The sequence below is a fragment of the Pan troglodytes genome, chromosome 7 (assembly GCF_028858775.2).
Source record: "Pan troglodytes isolate AG18354 chromosome 7, NHGRI_mPanTro3-v2.0_pri, whole genome shotgun sequence".
Lineage (NCBI taxonomy): Eukaryota > Metazoa > Chordata > Mammalia > Primates > Hominidae > Pan > Pan troglodytes.
The window spans coordinates 17,838,395-17,865,852 of NC_072405.2; the positions used below are offsets into that span (position 1 = coordinate 17,838,395).

General features: G+C 51.9%; 2 protein-coding genes across 6 annotated transcripts in view; one reads left to right on the plus strand and one right to left on the minus strand.

The window, feature by feature from the left end:
- Window positions 1-1,059, plus strand: part of FDFT1 (farnesyl-diphosphate farnesyltransferase 1) — a 50,584-nt gene extending 49,525 nt beyond the window's left edge. The window contains 1 exon segment of the mRNA NM_001280152.1: window positions 907-1,059. Within this exon segment, the coding sequence (NP_001267081.1) occupies window positions 907-936 (30 nt within the window). The 3' untranslated portion in view covers window positions 937-1,059.
- CTSB (cathepsin B) lies at window positions 141-24,159 on the minus strand. 5 transcript variants are annotated; one of them, XM_054656528.2, is made up of 12 exons: window positions 24,028-24,116; window positions 20,397-20,484; window positions 9,167-9,317; window positions 8,448-8,533; window positions 6,706-6,820; window positions 4,902-5,020; window positions 3,925-4,010; window positions 3,518-3,661; window positions 2,891-3,007; window positions 1,477-1,605; window positions 901-1,030; window positions 141-628 (listed from the first exon to the last, which is right to left on the minus strand). In XM_054656528.2, the coding sequence occupies exons 3-11, from the start codon at window positions 9,290-9,292 to the stop codon at window positions 933-935; spliced, it is 1,020 nt and encodes a 339-aa protein (XP_054512503.1). In that variant the 5' UTR covers window positions 9,293-9,317; window positions 20,397-20,484; window positions 24,028-24,116; the 3' UTR covers window positions 141-628; window positions 901-932. The 5 variants fall into 5 exon arrangements, with proteins under 5 accessions (XP_054512503.1, XP_009438527.2, XP_003317965.2 ...); XM_009440252.5 differs by lacking the exon at window positions 20,397-20,484 and having other exon boundaries at window positions 24,028-24,159; XM_003317917.7 differs by having other exon boundaries at window positions 141-1,030.
- Window positions 24,160-27,458: the final 3,299 nt, after the last annotated feature.

The following is a 27,458-nucleotide window of genomic DNA, read 5'->3' on the forward strand; positions in this document are numbered from 1 at the left end:
TGGGGCAGCGAGAAGTTAAGATGAAGTCCCAAGAGTGGCAAGAACATGCAGTTCCAGGACGTGATTCTCTGCAGGGACAAAGACAGCAGCTACAAGTCTATAGGCAGTGACAAAGGATCTGAGATCCCATCAGAGTAGACTTCAAGTTGGAGAAACCTTTTATTGGCACAGGCATTCCTTGTTAACTTGACAGGGTGAAGCTGTAATTTTTAAAAAACAGTAAAAGCTGGTTTCTTCCTTGTGGTAGTAGAGATCAGTTGGTCAGAAACAACTCCTGACCACTTGGTTTCCTTTTGAGCCGCGTCATTAGGAGGCAATCTGTAAAACTAGCACAGGTCTCCCAGCTGTTCGACTGGCTCACCCACATGATTAGCAGAGTGCACGAAAAAATAAAACTTCTATTAAAGAATCATGCTGAGCACAAGATCAGAGAGGTGGTGACATTGCAAACTCGATAGATGCAGGGGGCCTGGGAGACTGGCGTTCTCCAAAGGGCTCCCAACACCATCTCTCCTCTGATTTTTGTGACAAATGTGGAAAGCTACTTGCTTGGAGGTACTGGGGGATCTTTCATCCTGTTAGGAACTCCGCTTTCCATTCCTCCATTCCTGGGTCTCTGTCTTGCTCCCTGGAGGTGGATGGATCACAGAGGGGGCCACAGTCAGCTGGGGCAGCAGGTACTCCCTACGGCACTAGTCTACAGGGGGAAAGACCCTCTGTGCTGGCAGCGGTGGCTCATATGGCCTGTCTGCACTGTAACCACAGGCTTGGATGTAGCCAGGACTTGGTCTCCTTGGAAGACAGGTCTGATGTTTGGCCAATCCAGTCCTTCAGACCCTGTCTAAAACTTGTATGTTACGTGAACTCAGAGAATAAAATGCATTTCTACCCCCATCTCACCCCCAGGACTGGCACGACAGGCCCACGGCAGATTAGATCTTTTCCCAGTACTGATCGGTGCGTGGAATTCCAGCCACCACTTCTGATTCGATTCCACAGTGATCCTGTCCTCTGAGTATTTTAAAGAAGCCTGGGAATAAAAAGTAAGGTGCTTTTAAAGTGTGACAAGGGTCAGTCAGTATAGTCAGACTCATCCCTAAAAGACCTGTAAGTCACTAATCCCTGACTGCTCCTGCTGTTGGCCCACTAGCACAGCCCTCAACACCACGAGGCTGCTGGACCCGTGGGGCACACCTCCACTGGCAAGCCCCCTGTCCGGTCACCCTTCCCATCACAGCATCTGGCTTGATGCTGTGGGAACTGTTGCAGGCGTTGGCTCTGAAGCTGCTCAGAGTCTGCCCTCACAGCAAAAGGGAACTCCTGAGTGCCTGGCACTTAGGAGGAGCTCACAGCCTGGCTGTTGGCCATAGGTCCACGGTTTGAGGCTGTGCAGTGGGTAGAACAGAGAAAGCTGAGCTGGCCACTGGGTGTGGCTCACAATTCACTGTTCTTAGCAGGAAGGGGGCCGCCACTCACCATTATCACCCCAGTCAGTGTTCCAGGAGTTGGCAACCAGCCAGTAGGGTGTGCCATTCTCCACTCCCCAGCCCAGGATGCGGATGGCATGGCCGCCCATCATCTCTCCGGTGACGTGTTGGTACACTCCTGAGAAGGGAAGAACTGGCTGAGACCCAGACCGGGCCACTGTCCCACACCCCACAGCACCCCCCACACTCAGCTGGTCATGCTCCGGGAAGGAGAAACAGCTTCCAGAGGGAACCTGCTGCTCCACCAGGAGGCTCCAGGGGGTCCCACAGTACTGGGGAATTAAATATGTTTCTGAAGGCCCAACACACTCAAATTTGTTGACTAAATATTGAAATAGATTCCTATAAAATGTGCTTGTTGGTTGGGTTTAAAAATAGAATTTCTAATACATTCTAAGTTATAAAACATTTAATGCTAGATGACTGATTCATCTGTTCTATATACTGGGATTCCATGTAAGTAAGGGTTTGTGAAAAGCATTACACGGCTTAAAGAGTTTTAATAGCTGCTCCAGGTACACCCTGAAGAGGTGAGGGAGGAGAAGGGAGAACTGGTGGTAGCTAATGCTAGCTGATGGGAAAGATACTGGCTAAGGGGCTCAGGGCTGCCCAACCAGGCTCTCCTCTGGTGGAGAAATCACTGTCAAAGTGGAAATGCATCTTTTAATAATATGGGCGAGGACTGCGCTAAGAAGTGCCATCTTTACAGAAACTTTTTCTTGCCAGAATCGTCTTCCTTTGTAAAACTGTTGTTTTTACAAGAGCTGAGAGCTTTGGAGTTTCCAATCTAGCAAAATATTAATCGGATAGATGCAGTCAGCAAAGACTGTTCATCTGGAGCAAGGGATTTCTAAGACAGGACTTGGGGATGGGGACTGTCCAGATTCCTTGGTTCGAGTCCCTATGGCACTACCCAGGGCAAGGTCCTCCCTGTGTGTTCATCCACTGGTGTGAGGCACGATCTAGGCCTTTGCAAAGAGAAAGATGAAGAAAATGTGTCACCCAGTGCAGACACGAACTGCCTGCCATTATAACAGAAACATGTTGATAAAGCAATGCAAAGCCAGGAAGGCGAGGGCCGGCGTGGCCAGCCACCAGGGAGGGCAGCGTTCCCACAGAGAACATGTATGAGCTGGACTCTAATGGATGGGAAGGAACTAGCCCAGAGGCTCTGGGAGAGGCCTCTGGAATTCTGTGTGTTGGCACAACACCTGGACAAAGACAGTCAGGTGCCAGGCTGGTCCACAGAGGAGTGAGCCTATATGGAAGGCCCCACACAGCCCTCTTCCCCAGCCCCTCCCCTGCCTGCCCAGTCAAGCACTATCAGTCAACATGAACCATCCTGGCACCCAGGCTCCCCTCCCGACCCCCACCCTTTGTTGCCGTCAGCCATGAGCACGCACCTGACTTGTACAGCAGGAAGTCCGAATACACAGAGAAAGCTCCCTCCACGGGGCCGTTTTTGTAGATCTCGGCCATGATGTCCTTCTCGCTATTGGAGACGCTGTAGGAATTGTATCCTGGAAAATGAACCGAGCTCGGGGTTGGGGAGTGCAGTGACAGTGCCTCGTGCCATGCCACTGTCAGCCACTCACTGATTTCTGGTGGCCTCCAGGGGAAGACTGCATCTAAGGGGACTTGCCCCGCCAGGGGAGCTCAAGGAAGGCTCCCCTGAAGAACTAAGGACAGGGCTGGGGCTGGAAACTCAGAAATGGGAGAAGGGAGCAAGGAACACGAGGCCCCGAAAGAGGCCAAGATACCTCAAGACTCCAGGACACGCCACTCCCTTGTAAAAGGAGGGCTTTGGTCCCTTCCAGTTTGGAAGGGCTGAGGCTGAATTCAGGGTGGAACAGGCAGAAAGTGGAGAGAGTGCTACTTCTCCTGGCAAGAGGGCATCACTCCCCCTCCTCTATCCTAGAGTTCCGGGACCCCAAGGCTCCTCAGCCTTGACCTCTTCGCTGCAGCGTGAGGAGGGATGCAGCAGCTCCCCAGCCTCCACGTGCGCCGTGGCCAGGCCCCAGGCCCCTTACCGTAGTGCTTGTCCTGTTTGTAGGTCGGGCTGTAGCCAGGCTCACAGATCTTGCTACACTTGGGGGTATCTCCCTCCCCCGTGCATGGGGGCCGGGAGCCGTTGACGTGGTGCTCACAGGGAGGGATGGAGTACGGTCTGCACCCTGATGGGACCCGGGAGAAAGCGGAGTCAACCTACAGTCCCCACGGAGAAGCCCCAGCTGGGCGAGGCAGACCTGGGGCAAGGCAAGCCTCGTGCCTGCCGCATGGACGCCAGGCAGGTCCTGCCAGAGGCCTGTGCACCTGGCTAGCACCTTTCACTGGCCCCTCTGTCTCAACCCCCAGTTTATAAAGGCAAATAAAGCCATGATGGTTAATTGCTCAAACAATCCATCTGGCCAGAAAGTGGCCGAGGGGACACACTTACCTACATGGGATTCATAGAGGCCACCAGAAACCAGGCCTTTTCTTGTCCAGAAGTTCCAAGCTTCAGCAGGATAGCCACCATTACAGCTGAAAAGACAGCCTCTAATGAAAACCTCTGAGAGAAGCACCACCACCTCTCCAGACCACTGTGTGCTACCCAAGTGCCCGAGGCCACTCGTGGACCCACCCCCAGCTGCAGCAAGTGGTGCGAGCAGACCTCCCAGACCCCAAACCCTCCCAGGGACGCTCCCTAGATAAGCACAGCTTGCAGGGAATAACCGCCAGCCCCACCCTTGCCCACAAAGATCCGGGAGAAGACAGGAGGCTCTCCTGTTCATGTCCATACGAAACCAGGCTACGAGTGCCCTTCCGGGTAGAACACTGATTCTCAACTGAGCAGACGCTAAACTTCCCTGAGGTACTTAGAAAAAACCACCAGTTCTCTGAAATGAGAATCGCCAGTGATTCCCATTTAACTAGTTTGGGGAGAAGCCCATGCATTTTTTTAAGACCTCAAGCATTTCCGATCTGCAGCTGCCAGTGAACACCACTACCGCAGAACCAAGGCGAGGCTGCAGGCAGCTGAAGCAGAAAGTTCTGTGCCACCACCTTGTTAAGGTGGCGCCATCCCCGCTAACTACACATAAGGAACTGCCCCAAACTGCTTCCCCAACCAGGAAAAAGGAACATGCGATGACACAAACCAGACCAGGGGCCAGACATTCCACCACATTTTCTGAGACTGTCTGTTTTGCTGGGACGCCACCCCTCAGACAGCTCTGCCGGGCCAGCCTTGGTTCAGGCACCTCCCAGGAAGCGGCAGCCTTGCCAGGCCCTGCCTGCCAGACTCTCGGCGTCTCCCCGAAACACTTCTGACTTGCAGCAGTCCCAGGAAGTCCTCAAAGTCCCCTCCAATGAGAAGCTGGGGCCCAGGGTCTCTCAGCACTAAACCCGCTGTGGAAGCACAGCCTGACTCACCCGTCCCCACACATGCTGCCACAGCAGGTGAGCAGGTCCTCCGCCGACACCTCCACGCTGACGTGCGCATTGGTGTGGATGCAGATCCGGTCAGAGATGGCTTCCACAGCCCCGAAGGCCTGCAGGAACGAGCCCCACCGGGTGAGGCCGCCATGCTGGGCCCTCTGCAGCAGTCCCCTCAAAGGGCCACAGGGGCACCTCAGACCTTGTAGGCAACTGATCTCTCAACACCAGGGGAGGCTCCTGGGGCTCAAACTCAGTTTTTATATTCTTTGGTAGAAATGGGGTCTTGCTACGTTGGCCAGACTGGTCTTGAACTCCTGGGTTCAAGTGATTTGCCCACCTCGGCCTCCCAAAGTGCTGGGATTAGAGGCGTGATGAGCCACTTGCCCCACTCTCCTGCCTCAACATCTGCCCAACTCAGCTTTTAAAGCAAGAGAAGCACCACCGTGAACCTCCGCCTGGGAACTCGGTTCATTTCTGAAATCTGTAAAATGTGTAGTATTAGTTTGTATGTGTGTGTGTGGTTTTTTTTTTTTCTTCTGGAGGCAGAGTTTCACTTTTGTTGCCCAGGCTGGAATGCACTGGCGCAATCTCAGCTCACTGCAACCTACGCCTCCTGGGTTCAAGCAATTCTCCTGCCTCAGCCTCCATAGTAGCTGGGATTATAGGTGCCTGCCACCACGCCCAGCTAATAAGTTTTGTCTTTTTAGTAGAGACAGGGTTTCACCATGTTGGCCAGGTTGGTCTCAAACTCCTGACCTCAGGTGATCGCCCGCCTCAGCCTCCCAAAGTGTTGAGATTACAGGCGTGAGCTACCGTACCTGGCTGTGTTTTTTTCTTAACAAAAAACACAGCTCACCCAGAAAATAAATACTGTTGTGATCCACTTGTATGAGGTCCCTAGGAGTCAAATTCATAGAGACAGAAAGTAGAGTGGGGGTTACCAGGGGCTACAATATTGTTGTTAATGGGGACAGACTGTCTGTCTTGCAAGGTGAAAAAGAGTTCGGGGGACAGATGGTGGTGATGGCTGAGCAACACTGTGAATGTACTTAATGCTACAGAACTGTACACTTGAAAATAGTTGCTGGGCACGGTGGCTCACGCCTGTAATCCCAGCATTTTGCGAGGCCGAGGAGGGCAGATCAACAGGTGAGGCGTTTGAGACCAGGCTGTCCAACATGGCAAAACCCCATCTCTACTAAAAATACAAAAATTAGCTGGGTGTGGTGGCACATGCCTGTAATCTTAGCTACTGGGGAGACTGAGGCAGGAGAATTGCTTGAACCCAGGAGACAGAGGAGGCAGTGAGCCAATATCCCACCACTGCACTCCAGCCTGGGTGATAGAGCAAGACTCCATCTCCAAAAAAAAAAAAAAAAAACAAAAAACAAAACAAAAGAAAATTGCTAAGATTATTACATTTCTGTTACGTGTATTTTACCACAATTAAGTGACAAAATTAAGACAGCTCACTGACACTAAAGGGATGCTTTCTTGAAGCTGAGTAGCAGTGAGAGCTCCTGGTATTTGCGGACGGGCCAGCATGTCAGGGAAAGGGAGCTGCTTCGAGGTACACATGGACTTGCAATCTGCTGGATGCTCTGCCCGCCACTCTGCCTAATCCTCGCCATCATTCACGGCCAGAGGGATTGTGATTTTTGTACTGACGGAAACTGGGACTCAGAAAGTTTCTATAACTTGCCTTGTCAGAGTTGTCCCCACCCCGAATCCCCCAAGACTCTCCAGTGTTGCTCCCACTTTCTCTCCAGCGCTTCCCCGCCAGCCAGCAGGGCCTTACCCAGCAGGAGCCACAGGAGCCCTGGTCTCTGATCTCTTTGATGGTGGGACACTGTGGCCATTGTTCCCGTGCATCGAAGCTCTCAGGCAGCTTCAGGTCCTCGGTAAACATAACTCTGGATAAAGGAAGGTCTTCATTACAAGCTCTGATCCCACAACTCCCTCCCCAATCCCTGCAAAGGCCACTTTGGCTGGGCCACACTCCCCTAACAAGGAAATGAGCACAAGACATGCCGAAGAAGGCTGCAGACAGGTGTCCTTGGTAATTTCATAAAACAAAAGGAAATTCTGTTGCTCAATGCACCTTTTGATTTTTTTTTAGGTGGGACGGGAGGGTGGGAGTGGACAGAATTTCACCGTGTCATCCAGGCTGGAGTGCAGTGGCGAGATCTCTGCCCACTGCAACCTCTGCCTCCTGAGTTCAAGCGATTCTCGTGCCTCAGCCTCCTGAGTAGCTGGGATTACAGGCATGCACCACCACACCTGGCTAATTTTTGTATTTTTAGTAAAGACAGGGTTTCACCATGTTGGCCAGGCTGGTCTTAAACTCCTGGCCTCAAATGATCTGCCCGCCTTGGCCTCCCAAAGTGCTGGGATTACAGGCATGATCCACCACACCTGGCCTGACTTGCGATATTGTACGCTTCTCTCTAGGCTTATGTAATGGATTTTTTAAAATGAATTTATCCACAAATTATAAACTCATTTTTAAATAAGTTTATTCAGTCCAGATCGTGTTTCTTGCCCTGCTCTCCTGCCTCAACCTCTGCCCAGGATCCTCTCATCATTTCTCGTATCATCCCCATTGTGCAGAAGGCAGTGTCGTGCAACTTAACTACCCCATCCTCATGTGAGAAGTGGCATGATCTCAGCTCACCGCAACCTCTGCCTCCCGGGTTCATGCGATTCTCTAGCCTCAGCCTCCCGAGTAGCTGGGATTACAGGCGCCCGCCACCACGCCTGGCAAAGTTTTGTATTTTTAGTAGAGACAGGGTTTCATCATGTTGGTCAGACTGGTCTCGAACTCCTGACCTCAGGTGATCCGCTTGCCTTGGCATCCCAAAGTGCTGGGATTACAGGCGTGAGCCACCATACTTGGCCTCATCTGGCTTTTCTTAGATTTCCCTTACTCAAGATTGAGTCTGCCCACATAGTGGAGACCCAGACCTTGTCTGTCACACCTGCGACTGAGACACCTTGGAGAAGCACAATAGAAAACACTGGGGGTGGCTCATGCTGGTAATCCCAGCACTCTGGGATGCCGAGGTGGGCAGATGACTTGCTGAGGCCAGGAGTTCGAGACGAGCCTGGCCAGTATGGCGAAACCCAGTCTCTACTAAAAATACAAATATTAGCCGGGCACGGTTGTGCAAGCCTGTGGCCCCAGCTACTCAGGAGGCTGTGGCATGAGAATCGCTTGAACCCGGGAGACAGAGTTTGCAGTGAGCCAAGATCACGCCACTGCACTCCAGCCTGGGTGACAGAGTGAGACTCTCTCAAAAACAAACAAAAAAAAAGCACCAGCATCTTCTCTACTAATAACTTGAGAAAGAAAAAATAAAATAAAAAGAGAAAGTAATACAAAAATGAAAAGAAACAAGTACTGTACCTCAAGCGGTGTCGGCAGCCCTGGGCGGCATGAGCCCTGCGGACGCCAGAGAGGCCTTCACTCTCCCACTTCCCACTGCCCCAAACCAACGCCTGCCACTCACATTACAGCGGTGCAGGGGAGCAGGCACTTACCTCTGGGGTGGCTTGGGCCCACCCAGGAAGGTACCACACAGCCTCTTCAAGTAGCTCATGTCCACGTTGTAGAAGTTGTGCCCGGCCTGGAAGAGAGTCACCCACTGACTGAAGGGTCTCCCGGGATAGCGGTGGATGAGCACGCTGCCCACACACGAAGCCCAACCCAGGGAAAACCAGAGGCCCTACCCCATTCAAGGGCCCAAAGGTTGGGGGGCACTGGGGGACAGCCCAGAGTGACACACGGGCATAGTGGGTGTCTCCCCTGATCTGCTCCCATTTGCTGACAAACAGAGACCCTCTCCAGCCTTCAACATGGCTCACTCCTCATTCTTGGTTCTCAGTCCGAGGGTCAGGGCTGGGCAGAGACAAAGGCAATCAGGGGCGGGACTGATAAACTGCCACTCTGCCAGGGCAGGCGTCACAGGGGCTAGCTGGTTTTGAACACTTCCGAAGCTCACTTACTCCCCCACACACCTCCACGTGCACACAACCATATATTCATACACATGCATACACACTCATGCACACACATGGGGTATGGGACAGAGGAGGGAGGCGTGGTCCAGAGCCGACATGACTCAGGGTCAGGGCCATTTTTCAACAGTCCAAGACAATGTTCTGTGGGCCACATTGAGGGCTGGCTTCCCATTCCTGGAGTCAGTGTGCACATACCGACCTGGGAGGGGACATACATAGGACACAGCCCCACAGCCTACCTGCCAAGTGGTGTTCCGTTTGTTGACGTAGTTGACCAGCTCATCCGACAGGGGATGGAAAGAGGGCCTGCTCCGGGCATTGGCTAACACCAGCAGGCAGCAGAGGGAGGCCCAGAGCTGCCACATGTTGGAAGCCAGATCCTAGATCCACCTGGAGAGGACAGAGGGCATCAGGACACCTCTCTGTTATGTGGGTCGAGGGCTCACACACACAGGGGCACCGTCTCGGGCATCAGTAGGGACCCCCATGCTCGTCCTGGCCCAGGCGGAGAACTCTAAGGAGCTGAGGTGTCCATGGGATCCCCGCCCCCCTGCCCTGGTGCCTGCAGCACGCCATGACCTCGTGTGGGTCCCCGGGGGCCAGGCGGCCAGAGCCCGGAGAGAGCCAAGGGGCTGTGCTGGACGAGACCGAGTCCAGGGCCTTCGCTGCTATTTTTAAACGCCCTTTGCATGGATTTGTAGAACAGCTTGAGACACTTTCCCAAGTGAGTGATATGAAACAGTGAAGAGCCTGTCTGTGTGATTACACCCTAAGTGGAGGACCCAGGGGACAGGGAAATGTAAGAAAAGTTACAATCCAGGAGTCCTAGTTTCGACAGGACACAGACAAACAAGCTCGGTGTGGGCTGGTCGAGGTGGAGGCTGAGAGGTGGGGCTGGGCTGGCCATCCACCCACTCCCGGGGCCTCTCTGGTTTTTCCAGTCAGCCAAGGGCTCTGCTTCCGGCTGCGGAGATGAGGCTTCTGAGAAGGAAAACTCTCACCTCGATGCCCCAGCCGTTTGATCTTGCACTGGCTCATGAGTCACAAGCCAGTGCTTTCCAGCTTGAACTCTGAGTCACCCTCCTAAGCGAGCAGCTCAACAAAAGCAATACATGTCTCCTGGGCACCTGCATCCAGGGCTGGGGAGAGCCGCGGCGTGGGGAGCTGGGTGAGGCAGGGGTTCCTGTCCCTCACTCCAGGGGCTTCCACGGGTGGGTGAGGTGTTCTACCTCCCACAGGTCACAGGTCGTCATGAAAGTCACAGGACTGTGGTGTCAGTGCTTAACAAACTGCCTGGCACCTAGGGGATTCTATCTGAAGAACAATTTAAACTTCATTGTTGCTTAAGCAACAATTCATCTAGGAGAATAAACATATGAGAGGACAGCAAGATGGCTCTGGAAAAAAAATTTTTTTTTTTTTTTTGAGACAGGGTCTTGGTCTGTCACCTGTGTCACCCAGTCTGGGGTATAGTGGCACAATCTTGGCTCACTGCAGCCTCCACCTCCCAGGTTCAAACAATTCTTGTGTCTTAGCCTCCCAAGTAGCTGGGATTACAGGTGTGCGCCACCACACGCATCTAATTTCTGTATTTTTAGTAGAGATGGGGTTTTACCATGTTAGCCAGGCTGGTCTCGAACTCCTGACCTCAGATGATCTACTGGCCTCAGCCTCCCAAAGTGCTGGGATTACAGGTGTGAGCCACCACACCCAGCCAGTGGAAAAGAGCTCTGACAGGAGCCCAGCCCTCTGGGGCAGCAAATGTGTCATAAAATGCTGGGTGATGCTCATCAGCACAGCACCCAACGGACCACTCAGAAGCACATCCTCTGTGGAGCAATCAGCCTTACCTAGGTGAGGCCAGAGAGGAAACAGGACAGTGCTTGTACAAATGGCTGCCTGAAGTCTGAATCTTCACACTGGACTCCTCACACACAAAAAGTACCACATGCAACACAGAATTTTTTTGTTTTTTTGAGACGGAGTCTTTCTCTGTCGCCCAGGCTGGAGTGCAATGGCATGATCTCGGCTCACTGCAACCTCTGCCTCCTGGGTTCAAGCTATTCTCCTACCTCAGCTTCCCGAGCAGCGGGATTACAGGCATGTGCCATCATGCCCAGCTAATTTTCATATTTTTAGTAAAGACAGGGTTTCACCATTTTGGCCAGGCTGGTCTCGAACGCCTGACCTCGTGATCCACCTGACTCAGCCTCCCAAAGTGCTGGGATTACAGGCGTGAGCCACCGCACCAGGCCCACAGATCTTAATTTAAAAAGTTCTATGAAAAAAATCAACGCCCTTTGAAAAACAGGCTGGGTGCAGTGGCTGACGCCTATAATCCCAGTACTTTGGGAGGCCAAGGAAGTGGATCACTTGAGGCCAGGAGTTCAACACCAGCCTGGACAACATAGTGAGACCCCATCACTATAGAAAATAAAGTTTTTTAAAAAGGTAATGCTGGAGGAAAGCTTAGGATTGACAGGAAACACAGCCTTCAAGGGAAAATGCTTGCATTACACTGAGAAGTCTCTTTAAAACAAAAACTGACAAAACAAAGCAGTACTCACATATACTTTAGACTTCGTTTCCTTGATACACAAAAGGCTCTTCAAAGTCAGAAAAATGGAACCAGCATAATAGAAAAACTACAAATGGCCAACACAGATAAAAATAAGTTCAACCGGCATGGTGGCTCAAGCTTGTAATCTCAGCACTTTGGGAGGCTGAGGCAGGTGGATCGCCTGAGGTCAGGAGTTTGAGACCAGCCTGGCCAACATGGTGAAACCCCGTCTCTACTAAAAATACAAAAATTAGCCAGGTGTGGTGGCAGGTGCCTGTAATCGCAGCTACTTGGGAGGCTGAGACAGGAGAATTGCTTCAACTCACTTGAACCCAGGAGATGGAGATTGCAGTGAGCCAAGATTTCACCACTGCATTCCTGCCTGGGTGACAGAGTGAGACTCTGCCTCAAAAATAAAATAAGTTCAACCTCAGGGAGATGCAGATAAAATTAAGGAGGTGTTCAGCATGTATCAGATTGGCAAAGGCTGGACAGTTTGGCACTTCTTGCAGGGCTTAGGAAGTGGGGAAACGGAAGGCATGATAATGAGTGCCTGGGGTGGGTGGGCACAACCACCGAGACATCAACCAGCAACGCCCACCAGTTTCTAAATCTGCATGTCCTGGGACTCGGCAACCTGACATTGAAAAATGTATCCCACAAAATGCAAAGATACATGCACACGGGTGCTCGCTAAATAATTTTTGCATTAGAAAAAGACCAGAAATGAAGCAAGTATCCAATAACAGAGTAACTGTTAAATTACGGTAAGTGGTTAAATAGAATATGAAGGAACCGTTAAAAAAGCAATTAGTTGGTGGGGCACGGTGGCGCATGCCTGTAGCCGAGGCGGTTGGATCACCTGAGGTCAGGAGTTAGAGACCAGCCTGACTAAGGTGGTGAAACCCTGTATCTACTAAATACAAAAAATTAGCCAGGCATGGTGGTGCATGCCTGTAATCCCAGCTACTTGGGAGGCTGAGGCAGTAGAATCACTTGAACCCAGGAGGCAGAGGTTGCACTGAGCCGGGATTGCGCCACTGCACTCCAGCCTGGACGACAGATTGAGACTTCATCTAAAAATAATAATAATAATAAAATAAAAGTAAAAAACCAACTAGTTGAAGTGAATTCTATTGTACTAACAAAGTAAAAATGCCCCAAGTCCCAATGTTAAGTGGGGAAAAAGCAAGCTGTGGGTGACTGAGGACCATAAGCGTCTGACCCTCTCAGCAATCTACACATGTAGGAACACTCCTGCCACTACATGCAAAATGCCAAGGAAGATGTACGGCAGTCAGTTACTACGGTGGGGAGACTTTTTTTTCACAACATACCCTTACTTTTAAGAAAAAAAAAAAAAAAGTATGTTCCTATTATTTCAGTTTCGTTTCTTCTAGGAAAAATAGTTGGCAGTATTACTAAAGGCCCTGAGCCACCAAACTGATAAAAGGACATTTGTTTTAATGATTCCTCAGAGCATTTCCAATTTGGTCTTCCTTCCCACCAATGAGGCTTCCTCCCTAGTGACTTTGAGATGGGAGTCTCGCTCTGTGGCACATGCTGGAGTACAGTGGCGCAATCTTGGCTCACTGAAACCTCTACCTCCCAGGTTCAAGTGATTCTTGTGCCTCAGCCTCCTGAGTAGCTAGGATTACAGGCCTGTGCTATCACGTTTGGCTAATTTTTGTAGTATAGTCGGTGTTTCGTTATGTTGGCCAGGCTGGTCTTGAACTCCTGGCTTCAAGGGATCTAACTGCCTCAGCTTCCCAAAGTGCTAGGATTACAGGCATGAGCCACTGGACCTGGCCCCTAGTGACTTTAATAATCTTCCCCTTTTCCGTGACTCGTGGGTAGGCAGCGTCTCACGTGGCCATGCATGTCAGTGACCCACACAGCCTTCCACACTGTGAGGTTAGCATGTCTCGTGGGCAGACAGCAGTGTCCTTGGATGTACCCGGGGGCTTTGTGCTGTAGAGATGTTATTCTAAATAATAAGCCAAGTCGAGGATGGGAGCGTTTCCATGGCAACTTGAATTTTAAAACCAAGATTTCTTTGGTTACTGTGGTGGCTGAGAACACAGGCAGCTGCCATGTCCAGTGGCTCTCAACTCCTGGAGGACAACCTGCCGCGGCCATTCCCTGGAGTCCCACAGGGCCCCCTCGCCACTTCACTAGCAGGCGGCTTCCCTGCACCCGCCCTCCTTTTCATGGTTCCCAGGCCCTCCCACACCTCCCTCTGCTCCCTACTCATTCCCAGGCTCCCCGGGGCCACCGCTGCCAGCCCCAGGGCCCAGCCCATTCCACTAGTCCCAGGCTGAGCACTGGGAAGTTCTTTCAGCCCCACACCTTGGCCCAGGGCTGTGGTGTTCCTGGCTTCTCTGCTCCTCCCCTATGGTATCCAGGTTGGGGCTCAAGGGGCCGCCAGCGTGCTGCAACCGGACGATAAAATGAGCCCTGCACTTGGAGTCAGGAGACCTGCATTTGGAGTCAGGAGACCTGCATTTGGATCTGGCTCTGCCACTGACTAAATGGCACCCTTGGGGTCTGACCTTCCCCAAGCCTCAGTTTCACCACCTATAAAATGGAGCTAGTAACCATCGTGTCTCAAGTGGCAGTCAAGAATGAAATGAGGAGGACCAAAGCGCCGGCACGTGCCTGGCATGCAGTGATAAGATAGGAAGGGCACTCGCTCCAGTGGGCTCTGTTCCCTCCCTCTCTCCTCTCTCCTCTACCACTTCTAGCTCTCAGTTCACACTAAACCTATTCCAGTAGGTCCCCAACGCCAGGAAGAGTCTAAATGAAAACAAGTTTGTTTTTTTTTTGTTTGTTTTAAGACAGGATCTCACTCTGTTGCCCAGGCTGGAGTGCAGTGGCACGATCATGGCTCACTGCAAACTGTGCCTCCTGGGCTCAAGAGATCTGCTCCCCTCAGCCTCCTAAGGAGCTGGGACTACAGGCATACACCACTACGCCCAGCTTTGTATTTTTTGTAGAGATGAGGTTTTGCTATGTTGCCCAGGCTGGTCTCAAACTCCTGGACTCAAGTGATCTGCCTGCCTTGGCCTCCCAAAGTGTCGGGAGTATAGGTGTGAGCCACCATGCCCAGTAAAACAAGCTCTTAACTTCAATTAACCCCAGCATTTAACATCCAAAAATGCTTCCACTCTTGAGGGTCCCGAGACTGCTGAGAACTCAAAAAGTGTGAAGCCAAACACAGAGGTCCTGACAGCAGTGGCAATCTCACTCCATTGTGCAACAGGCGCCTTTCTCTCCACAACAACGCAAATCTCAATCACTCTGGACAAATGCAGATGGTGAAAGTGACAAGCTGGGCTGTTAACAGGTTTCCAGGGTCTTTGCATGGGACAGCAACCCATTTTCACTTCCCTTTATATAGGCACCCACTTCCCTTTTATTTCTTAATTCTGTGCTTTCTGCTCTGCTTCTTACAAGAGATGATGAACACAAAGTCCTTATTTCACGAGGGAAGGATGTGAACTCTTGTGTGCCACAAGACCCCTTTCCAGGATGCGGGCTGGTGGAAGAACAGCTGCGAGCAGATGTCATCTCTAGACCTTGGTCTGCTGGGCTGCTTGGGCAGACCTGAGTTCCAGTGCACCCCTCTGCCCCTTTTCCAAGCTAATCTTTGGGTTAAAAAAAAAAAAACAGAAAAGGGTGCTCCTCATATCCTCTCTCTCCAAACCTGCAGAGCACTTATGAGAAAGCACGCTCCACTCCGGCTCTGTAAAATGTTGTTATGTGCCAAAAAGAGTGTGTGGCCAAGCGACTCTATCAACCAGAGCACCTTCCTCCCCCAGCAACCAGCACCCTAGACTACCTTGAAGCCATTTCCAGGACAAATAGGGACCTTGGGATCCTGGAAGGAGGTGGAATGAAAGTCAAAGGAGAGGAGGTGCTGCTAAGTCACAGGAGGTGTTAAGTCCTGACACCCTTAAATAATCAGTTTTGGGCTGCCACCAAGCTCAATAAAGAAGGCTTTCTGCCCGGGCACAGTGGCTCATGCCTGTAATCCCAGTGCTTTGGGAGGTCAAGGCAGGCGGATCACCTGAGGTCAGGAGTTCGAGACCAGCCTGTCTCTACTAAACTCCTGTCTCTACTAAACAAGGTGAAACTCCTGTCTCTACTAAAAATACAAAAATTAGCCAGGCACAGTGGTGGGTGCCTGTAATCCCACCTACTTGGGACGCTGAGGCAGGAGAATCACTTGAATCCAGGAAGCGGAGGTTGCAGTAAGCTGAGGTCACACCACTGCACTCCAGCCTGGGCAACAGAGCGAGACTCTGTCTCAAAAAAAAAAAAAAGAGGCCGGACACAATGGCTCACACATGTAATCCCAGCACTTTGGGAGGCTGAGGCAGGTGGATCACGAGGTCAGGAGTTCAAGACCAGCCTGGCCAACATGGTGAAACCGTCTCTACTAAAAATACAAAACTCAGCCGGGCATGGTGGTGGTGCCTGTAGTCCCAGCTACTCAGGAAGCTGAGGCAGGAAAATTGCATGAACCCAGGAAGCAGAGGTTGCAGTGAGCCGAGATCACACCACTGCACTCCAACCTGGGCGACAGAGCAAGACTCTGTCTCAGAGAAAAAAAAAGAAAGAAAAAGCTTTCTTACATGGTCACAGAGCCCTCAGGTAGACTGCACTTTAAATCTGTAAAGGATTTAAGGAGACAGGATATGTACACTTAAAATTTCCAAATAAGCCAAGTTGCTAGCCCCTGGCTGATAGAGAAAAAAAGTGAAAGAATTCTTAGCAAAGCTGTCATGCAGTATTTTGCTCTTCCTCATTCGTTGGTGCTGTGGCTATACTGCTGGCTCCTCTCATAGTCAGCTCTGAAGAATTGAAAGTTGGCCGGGTGCAGTGGCTCACACCTGTAATCCCAGCACTTTGGGAGGCCAAGGAGGTGGATCACCTGAGGTCAGGAGTTCGAGACCAGCCTGGCTAACATGGTGAAATCCCATTTCTACTAAAAATACAAAAAATTAGCCGGGCTTGGTGGTTGTGCACCTATAATCCCAACTACTCGGGAGGCTGAGGCAGGACAATTGCTTGAACCCAGGAGGCGGAGGCTGCAGTGTGCTGAGATCGCACCATTGCACTCCACCTTGGGCAACAAGAGGGAAACTCCGTCTCAAAAAAACAAAACAAAACAAAAACAAAAGTCAAGTGCTTACATTTTGCCAGAAGCCACAAATGAAGACTGTGCCTTATAGGCCAGCAGAGCGGCTAAGAGCACGGGAACAGTGGAAAGGTGGGGAGACTATGAAGGCTCAGTAAGACCTTCCCAGAGAACTCTGTTTCTTTCTCTTCTATAAAAACTAGTCTTGGCACTCACCGCTAATAACGGCAGTTGCTCCTAAAGTTTTGACCACTTAAGTGCAACCACAAAACAAGACTTCGGCGAGTTTCATCTTCCCCTATTTCAACCTGCCAGACACACCTCAATGCTGGAGCAGCCCTGCACTGGGTGGGAGTGTGCTGACCTCAACTATGCTCTGTTGTGACCCAGAGACCTTTCCTTTTTGAGTATGAATCACAGCCTTGCTGTGGCCTCTGATGTGTTACGTCTTTGCCCCTAATGGAACCGTGTTTAGTAGATTCTTGGCTTATGATTAAATTAAGGACAAAAACAAAATCCAAAGGGCTCTCAGGCCTGGGTCTCATCAGTCCCCTGATGAACGGGCACCAGAGGCCCATCTGTCCCATGGAGCGGGCTCCCTGCAGCTGTAGCCCCGAAGCAACTGAAAACCTGTCAGAAAACCCACCCAGCACACAGCTGTGCAGAGGCAGCAGTGATGCTCACCAGCCTTGGAGGCTTCCAGGGAACCAGGGGAAGCAGAGAAGCCCCACTCCACCTCCCTCACCTGAACCAGGTTGGCCACTCACAGGTCCTTCCCCGTGCTGCCCACCTGCCCATCATCTATGCAAACCAGGTACTGCAGGCCCAGCCCACGCAAGCTGCTCTCCATAGGCCTGAAGACACCTATGAGTGGAATATTGTACAAGGTCAGCCACAGCAACCCCACATCCTGCAGACAAAATGACTACCGTACACTTGAAACAGCAGACACTACGAAGGCCCTCAGCAGTTATTTTTTGTTGTCATTGTTGGTTGTAAACAAGACAATTTAGTCAATATTCTAGAAAGTTCTGAAAGCTTTTGCTCCCCATTTCTGTTACTGACTTGCTCAGATGCTGACAGAACCAATGCATTCACCACGTCTGCATCGGATACCAAAGGACCTTGGGCCTGCTTTATAAAAGCTTTTAGAGATCCTTTGAGATTGCAATGAGATTAGTGTTCTGCTCATTAGTGTTCTGCCTCTCCAGCTTGCAGAACACGGCGGTTCCCTAATTCAACCGCAGGCGAGATTAAACCAGGGCAGTTGAGGCTGACGCGAAGGCCAGCCACAGAAAGGCCTAGCTCTGGGCCGGGCATGCTGGCTCACGCCTGTAATCCCAGTACTTTGGGAGGCTGAGGCGGGCGAATCACGAGGTCAGGAGATCGAGACCATCCTGGATAACACGGTGAAACCCCGTTTCTACTAAAAATACAAAAAAATAGCCAGGCATGGTGGCAGGCGCCTGTAGTCCCAGCTACTCGGGAGGATGAGGCAGGAGAATGGCGTGAACCCGGGAGGCGGAGTTTGCAGTGAGCCGAGATCACGCCACTGCACTCCAGCCTGGGCGACAGAGTGAGACTCCATCTCAAAAAAAAAAAAAAAAAAAAAGAAAGGCCTAGCTCTTGGATCCAGCTAGGTCCTGTTTTCCTCCCTTGGGGCCCTGGGAACAGATACTCATCTCGCAAGGCTGATGGAAGATGCAAGGAGACACTCTTTTGAAAGTGCCTACCCTGCACCAGGCTCAGAGCAGCGCCATCTGGGAGAAACTTCCTCAGTCACTGGGAGCGTGAAAAGCCATCTCCTTATACATAGGACAGCCAACGTTTGCGTCCCAGAGTCATCATTTCTATTTTCAGAAGTATCCTCATTTGGATGAAAAATAATGGCAATTGTACTATCAGTGACAAGGCCTTAAAAGTTGATTTGTTCTGCTGTCTTGACTGCCAAAGCAAAGCATGTCCCAAACACCAGGAAGGCTGAGTGGGTTGGGAATGGGTGGCAGGTGGCCCCCAGCACTCTGATGTGGTTTGATGATAAGCTTCCAACCCTCGAATGGGAAAAGCCTGTGGCTGGCACCGCCCTCCTGGGACTTGCGCAAGCCAGGAAGCTGTGTGACTATGTGTGTGTGCACATTCTGCCAGAGTCCAGGTCAGCACGTCAGAGGGTCATGAGACAGCCTGGCCCTCCGGGCTCTTAGGGCAGAATATCTAGATGTCTTCTACAGGGCTCTCTACTGGTCCCGTTACCATCTTGGCCACATTGGGCCCATCCTCCTCCATGCATGCTTGCTGGTGATGCTAGATTATCTTGATGACCAGACCAAAGAAGTTACTGGCCTGGTAAAGACAGATAACACAGTCAAGACTGCCAGCCACACATCCTTCTCAGCACCCAGCATTTACAAAACATCAGTTCTGGGCTGGGCACAGTGGCTCACATCTATAATTCTGACACTTCAGGAGGCCAAGGTGGGAAGATTGACTGACCCCAGGAGATTAAGACCAGCCTGGGCAGGATAGTGACCTCGTCTCTATTTAGAAAATTAAAATTTAAAATAAAAAATAAATAGGTTAGCGGTGGCTCAGGCCTGTAATCTCAGCACTTAGGGAAGCCAAGACAGGCAGATCATGAGGTCAGGAGTTCAACACCAGCCCGACAAACATAGTGACACCCCGTCTCTACTAAAAATACAAAAATTAGCTGGGCGTGGTGGCACACGCCTGTAATCCCAGCTACTCAGGGGGCTGAGGCAGGAGAATCACTTGAACTCGGGAGGCGGAGGTTACAGTGAGCCGAGATTACGCCACTGCACTCCAGCCTGGCGACACAGCAAGACTCCGTTTCAAAAAAAAAAAAAACAAAACCAAAAAACCAGCACATATGCCATCACTGACCAACAATAAAAACAGGAAAAGTGTCACTCAACCCATTTATGCCAGAGGTTGCAATTTTTTAAATTTTTGCATGAGTAAAAACATCAGACCTTGGCGATGACCTTGAGCAGCAGGATGTAAAAACTCCCACATGCTTAGCGTTCCAATAATGGAACACTAGGCATAAGTGGGTTACTGTTGTCCTATGGCAAAGATTAAATTTGAATTTCTGGTCATGAAATTAAAACAGGGGTAACACTTCAAACCCATCAGATTGGCAAAAATCAAAGTCTGGTACTATCTAGTGTTGGTAAATGTGAGGAAAAGGAACTCTGCACACTGCTGGGCGTGTAAATTGATGCAACCACACTGGAGAACCCTTTGCCACCATCTAGCAAGATGGAAGATGAACACACCTCATGACCCAGAAACAAGCTCTCCCACATGTGCCCTGCAGAAACTCTTCAAAGTATCTGAGAGACACAGAATATTTATTGTAGCATGGGATAATAGTGAAAACGAAATAACGTAACTGTCCCTCAGAAGATAAACACACTGGGCACTTAACACAAATGGACTAGAACTGGATGTAGCAACAGAAATAAATCTCACAACCGTGAGTGAAAAAGGATCCATGTAGTGTAACTGAAGTCATATAAACTTTAATAACATTGTTTATACACTGATGCAGAGTTTTAAAAGTACAAAAAGGCCTGGAGGTGACTCATGCCTTGTAATCCCAGCATTTGGAAGGCCTAAGTGGGAGGAGGCAAGGGGATCACTTGAAACCAGGAGTTTCAGAGCAGTCCTGGCAACAGTGAGACCCTGTCTCTACAAACGAAAAAAAAAAAAAAAAACCTGGGCACCGCCTGTGGTCCCAGCTACTTACTACTCGGGAGGCTGAGGTGGGAACCAGATCGCTTACATCTGGGTGGCTGAGGCTGCCGTGAGCCGTGGTCGCACCACTGCACACCAGCCTGGGAGACAAAGCAAGACCCTGTCATTAATCAAACAATAAATGAATGAATGCATGAACAAAAAAATGTGCAGGAGAATCCAAAAGAGGGGCAGCAGACAGGGAATACAGTGGCCCTTGGAAGGACCAGGAAACAGGCACAGGAGTGGTCTATAGAGGCAGAGGATAAGGCTTGAAGCTAAAAAAGAGATTAGTTAAAAGTCTAAACACATGGCTGGGCACAGTGACTCACACCTGTAATCCCAACACTTTGGGAGGCGAGGCGGGCAGATCATTTGAGGTCTCTACTAAAAATACAAAAAATTAGCCAGGCATGGTGGTGCATGCCTGTAATCCCAGCTACTCCGGAGGCTGAGGCAGGAACATTGCTTGAACCTGGGAGGTGAGGTTGCAGTGAGCTGAGATTGTGCCACGGCATTCCAGCCTGGGTGACAGAGTGAAACTCTATCTCAAAAAAAACAAAAAAAGAAAAAAAAGTCTAAACACAGAGTGGAATTTGATCCCTAAACCTCCTACCCCACACAAGCTAGGGTAAATATAAACATTAACAACCATGCCAGGGCGCAAGGTTTGCCTCCCACACGCTCCTTCTCAGGCAGCCTGGGACCAGATGTAGAGACTGCTGCCTGCCACCCTGATATCCCAGAGGCACAGCACATCTGGACATGCCTCCCCTAGACTCAACTGCCTGTCACCCCAACCATCTCCCTTTACATGGACCATGTGGAAGTGCCCAGTAAATATCACTCAACCGCACATGTTTCCAATAATTTCCTTAGGCCAGACCATTGAAAAGAGGCAGCAGACGGGGCGCAGTGGCTCATACCTATAATCCCAGCACTTTGGGAGGCCGAGGTGGGCGGATCACGAGGTCAGGAGTTCGAGACCAGCCTGGCCAACGTGGCAAAAACCCCACATTGGGATTTTTTTACATTGGATTTTTTTAGGAGAGACAAAAAATCTCTACTAAAAATAAAAAAATTAGCTGAGTGTGGAGGTGCATGCCTGTAATCGCAGCTAGTCGAGAGACTGAGGCAGGAGAATGGCTTGAACACAGGAAGCGGAGGTTGCAGTGAGCTGAGATCTTGCCACTGCACTCCAGCCTGGGTGAGAGAGTGAGACTCCACCTCAAAAAAAAAAAAAAGGAGAGAGAGAAAAGAAGAATCGGCATACCTGTAACTCCTCCCTCTCAATGTTTCAGTCCATATCTCGAAAGGACGGTATGTTACTCTACACAACCACAACTCATTACCAGATTTAAGAAAATTACCCCTCCACCGCGCGGTGCCTCATGCCTGTAATCCTACCACTTTGGGAGGCCGAGGCGGATCACTTGAGATCAGGAGTTCGAAAACCAGCCTGGCTAACATGGTGAAAGCCCGTCTCTACTAAAAATACAAAAAAAAAAAAAAAAAAGCCAGGTGTGGTGATGGGCACTGGCAATCCCAGCTACTTGGGAGGGAGGCTGAGACAAGAGAATTGCTTCAACATGAGAGGCGGAGGTGGCAGTGAACCGAGATCGCACCACTGCACTCCAGCCTGAGCGACAGAGGGAGTGTGTCTCAAAAAAAAAAAAAAAAGAAAAAGAAATTAAGAAAGAAAAGAAAATCACTGACAGACATCCCAAGACACCCCTGAAACGTGACCTCCCTTCAATTCACTTCCCAATCCAACCAAGAGCAACAGAAAATATCTGTTACCCCTAAAATGGCTGCAACTTCTCTTCCAACTCCCAGGTCCAGCAGCTGGGGAAAGAATAGAACCTGCCTACAAAAAGAGCCTCACCAATCTGCTAAATCAGCACCACATGGGCAGTTTCAACCTGGAGCCAAAGGGCCGCCACCCATCACCGCCTAACCAGTTGGAAACAGGGCTGTCCTGAGCCAACACCCAGGAGAGGTGTGCCAGGGCCGTGTCTGCCCTGCATTGCCACCTGGGGAGCAAGGGACCTGTGCCTTTCCACCAGGGGGTACCCCCAGCTAGAGTACAAATGACCAAAGAGGAAGGGAAGCCTCTGTTCTCCAGGAGACGTTTGACTCTGTCTTTGGGAAAGCTACACAGGGTGGGCGGCCCAGCCCCTTTCTCCAGGAGCTGGCGGGTTCTAAGTCACCAGCACCAGAGCCAACAAGGAACAGTTCTTGGCCAGGCACCGTGACTCACCGGGAGGCCGAGGCAGGCGGATCACCTGAGGTCAGGAGGTCAAGATCTGCCTGGTCAACATGGTGAAACCCCATCTCTACTAAAAATACAAAAATTTGCTGGGCGTGGTGGCGGGCACCTGTAATCCCAGCTACTCGGGAGGCTGAGGCAGGAGAATAGCTTGAATTTGGGAGGCGGAAGTTGTAGCGAGCCGAGATCGCGCCACTGTGCTCCAGCCTGAAAGACAGAGCCAGCCAACGCCCTCTTAGGCCTCTTCGCCTTACGTTCCTGAACGTTTGGATTCAAAGAGAGTGCATCTCAGCTATCCTCTCCTCCGGCGGCAGGCAGTGGGGATGTTTTTCCAGGCTACAAAACGGTGCCAGGTCTGCATTTGAACCCCACAGCGTCACTTCTCCAGTGGGTTTGGGGGTCTCTCGTCCGTTAGGAGGAGGAGTGTGGGGCCTGCGCTAGGGTCCTTTTCTTTGCCAGCCTGCTGGCTTTCTCAACGCCTGGGAAGTGGGTGACAGAGGCCCACCAGGAAGCCAAGTGCAATTCACCTCCACCTGGGTCGCCCACCCCAGCCTGCCTGCAACGCCCCACACCCAGCACCCACTGCTCCCCAGAGGCCAACTCCCCCCGGCCTCCAGGGCTACTAACCGAGGGGGAGGTGGCGCCCCAGGGACTCTGCCCGGCCTCCCTTTACTGGAGTCCAGGAGCAGGGTGCGCCCCCGGCATTCTCCCCACCGGCATCCAATCGCCCATTCGCCTCTTGGTTTCGCTGCTTCGTTTTTCTCTTCCTGTTTATGGATTTAACACCGTGCGGGTTCCTCCCCAGCCCACCCAGTGCCAGATTCCTGTTCTTCAACAGGACCTGTCTTCTGGGGTCCCAGGAATTGCGTGGGATCTTGCGCAGAAAGTTGGCCAGGCAAATCCTTCGCAATGAGGGAGAAATAAACCGAAAATAGATGCCGGCAGATGCGATTATGTCGGCAATTTGGCCCGGAGACACCGAGGCCCAGGCGATGGGAGCGCGGTCCCAGGCAGCAGCCTCCGGACCCGGCCGAGCTCTTCCTCGCAGGCGCCTGCCTCGGCGGTCCTGGCCGCGTCCCCGCTCCGAGGGCCGGGGTCCGGCGCACAGCCCGGGGAGGGGAGCGGAGGGCAGAGGGCTGGCGGGCGGAGCTGTTTTCTGCTTTTCTCGCCGACGCTTCGGAGCGCGCGGACTCCCACCCCAGTCCGCCCGTCAGGGACAGTCCCGAGGGTCCCGGCTCCCCGCCGGCCCCCAGGGACGCCGCGGGGCCGCGCCTGGGCCCGACTGGGGGCGCAGAGGAACCCGTCTCGGCGGCCGGGTAGCACCGTCCCCGCCAAGGTCATTACGCTGCGGTGGCCCCGGGTCCCCAGCACTCACCCAACGCTGCAGCCGAGAGCCTGCTGCCCAGCCTGCGCGCAGCGGAGCGGGTGCCGTTGCGGGTGCCGTTGCCGGAGCGGTTGCCAGAGCCCTGCAGCCGCCGTAGCCTGGGCCAGCCCCGGCCCTAAGTACCCTCCCGGCCCCGCCCCACGTGACCACCGCGCAGCCCCGCCCGGGCCCTCCCGCCGCCCGCGCACGCTGCTTCCCAGCCCCCACCCCCTCCCGCCACCTTCCGCCGCCCGCGCTCCCCGCTTCCCGGCCCCGCACACTCCCCGCCCCCTTCCGCTCGGGCTCCGGGGCCACCGCCGGGGGCGGGCGGGGGCCTGAGCGCGCGGGCTGGGGAAGAGGGGCTTGGAGCCCTGCGGGCCCTGGGTGGCGAAACGCTGCGAAATGGGGCCAGGGGATGGGGGAAAAGCCCCTAAACGTGATCCCAAGGCCCCCACCCCGCCTAGAAAAGTCCCCCCGCCTCGCGGGACCGCCTCCGCCAGAACCCGCGCCTGGGATCCCTGCCTGCCGAGTTGGCGGGGGTGGGGTGGTGGAGAGGGCGCCGTCGCTTATTTCATTCATTCAGAAGCCGCTGCAGGGGCTGGGGGTGGCGAGGCTGTGGACCCCACAGAACAGCCTTTAGAAGCGCCACTTTGTTGTTCAGAGAACGTACCCACAAAACACTACAGCTACGTACAAATAGAAAAGAGTGGCTGTCACCGCGAAGGAACCTAGGAGCTGAGTCAGGATTTCTAAGAGGAGAAGGACCTTGGGGGCGGAAATCGGTTTGGCACAGGAGTACCCGGAGACCTGCTCGGAGAGGACGGACAAAGTGCACATTTACTTGGGGTTTATTACCGGGAGGCCCTGGAAGGGAGATGCAGGGGTTGGCTCAAGACTCACCCTCCTCCAGACACTCCCCAAACAGCTTTAATCCTTAAGACAAACCTGCAAAGCAGGCATGACCCCAGTTGTATTCAAGAGGCTCAGAGGGGCTGGGTTCGGTGGCTCACGCCTGTAATCCCAGCACTTGGGGAGGCCGAGGCCGGTGACTCACGTGAGGTCGGGAGTTCGAGACCAGCCTGACCAACATGGAGAAACCCCGTCTCTACTAAAAATACAAAACTAGCCGGGCGTGGTGGCGCGTGTCAGTAATCCCAGCTACTCGGGAGACTGAAGCAGGAGAATCGCTTGAACCCGGGAGGCGGAGGTTGCGGTGACCAGAGATCGCACTATTGCACTCCAGCCTAGGCAACAAGAGTGAAACTCGGTATTAAAAAAAAAAAAGGCTCAGAAGAATCGTATTTTATCCAGGCTGTGGCGACAGTAAGAAGGCAGTAGCCGGGTGCAGTGGCTCACGCCTGTAATCCCAGCACTTTGGGAGGCCGAGGCGGGCGGATCACGAGGTCAGGAGATCAAAATAATCCTGGCTAACACGGTGAAACCCCGTCTCTAGTAAAAATACAAAAAATTAGCCGGGCGTGGTGGCGGGCGCCTGTAGTCCCAGCTACTCGGGAGGCGGAGGCAGGAGAATGGCGTGAACCCGTGAGCTGAGATCGTGCCACTGCACTCCAGCCTGGGCGAAAAGCGAGACTCCGCCTCAAAAAAAAAAAAAAAAAAAAAGAAGGCGGTAGGACTGCAAGGGACCTGGTTCCCTGCAGCCTGGTCGTCAGCTGTCACACAGCCCTGAGCCTGTCTTCAGAGACATGCCTGTACTCCCGCCTGGTTAGTAACAAACTAAGGATAGGAGTGGAAGGAAAAAATAATTTCTGGAGCCCAAACATGGTCACTAAGCCCCCAGCAGAGTGGGATACCCGAGGAACTGAGGACCAGGAGGCTGGAGGTCAAGGTGGTCCCAATTGCCTGCTCACCCTAGTCATATCCTGACAGCCATGGACTCTGGACTCCAAATCATTTCAGACCTCTATAAGGAGCTCATAAGATGGCCAAAATGGGGAGGACACAGCCAGAACCAGGATAACTCTCTCCCCTCTCTCATCCTTAGAGTGTGACAGAAGGTATGCAGAGCAGAGTGCTTGACATGCGTTATGGCTATTTGATGGAATTTTCCATCAGTGTCATTATAGAAATCACTTTTGAGAGGTAAAAATCACTTTTGAAACAAAAGAAACAGGCTAGGCGCGGTGGTTCACCACTGTAATCCTAGCACTTTGGGAGGCTGAGGCAGGCAGATCACCTGAGGTCGGGAGTTCCAGACCAGCCTGGCCCAAATGGTGAAACCCAGTCTCTACTAAAAATACAAAAATTAGCTGGGCGTGGTGGTTCATGCGCCTGTAATCCCAGCTACTTGAGAGGCTGAGGCAGGAGAATCACTTGAGCCCGGGAGGTGGAGGTTGCGGTGAGCCAAAATCACGCCATTGCACTCCAACCCGGGCAAGATTCCATCTCAAAAGAAAAGAAAAGAAAAAAAGACATAGGCCAGGCGCAGTGGCTCACGCCTGTAATCCCAGCACTTTGGGAGGCCAAGGCAGGCGGATCACGAGGTTGGAAGTTCAAGACCAGCCTGGCCAACATGGTGAAACCCCGTCTCTACTAAAAATACAAAAATTAGCTGGGTGTGGCGTTGCGGGCCTGTAATCCCAGCTACTCGAGAGCTGAGGCAGGAGGATCCCTTGAACCAGGGAGTCAGAGGTGGTAGTGAGCCGAGATCACGCCATTGCACTCCAACCTGGGCAAGACTCCTCAAAAGACAAGAAAAGAAATATATTACTACCAGAGTAGAATTCGTCCCTTCCTGGAACATCCAGGAAAGCTTCATGGAGAAAGGAACATACAGCATATTTACTTGTATATGTTCCTTCCTGCCCTCACTGGATCTTAAGCCCCACCCAGGCAAGCATTTTTACCTGTGGTGTTCCCCTGCTTCATCCCAGCTCATTGCAGGGTGTCTGGCCCATAGCAGAGGATAGAGAAATGTGAGTTGAGTGGATGCATAATGAATGAAGTAGGCCTTGAAGTTGAGGAGAATTTTGGCTTAACCTGCTAGATTTGGGGGTCAGGGTTCAGGGCCTGGGGAACAGCTCTCAGAACTTACAGAGAGGCCTTGACTCACGTGTGTAAAAGCTGTTTGCTTGATGAACATCCGTAAAAGAGGCCTAAGTTAACACCTGAAAGAGGTGAAAACATATGTCCTCACAAAAATCCGCCGGGCACAGTGGGCTCACGCCTGTAATCCCAGCACTTTGGGAGGCAGAGGTGGGCGGATTGCTTAAGCCTAGGAGTTCAAGACCAGCCTGGGGAAAATAGTGAGACCCCAACTCTAAAACAAAAGTTAATAACATATGTATAAACTTACACCAGATGTTTATAGCAGCATTATTTACAGTAACCAAAAGGTGAAAACAACTCAAATGTCCATCCATTAAAAACCATTGCACGAATAAACAAACTGTCATAAATCCACCAAATGGAGTATTATTCAGTCG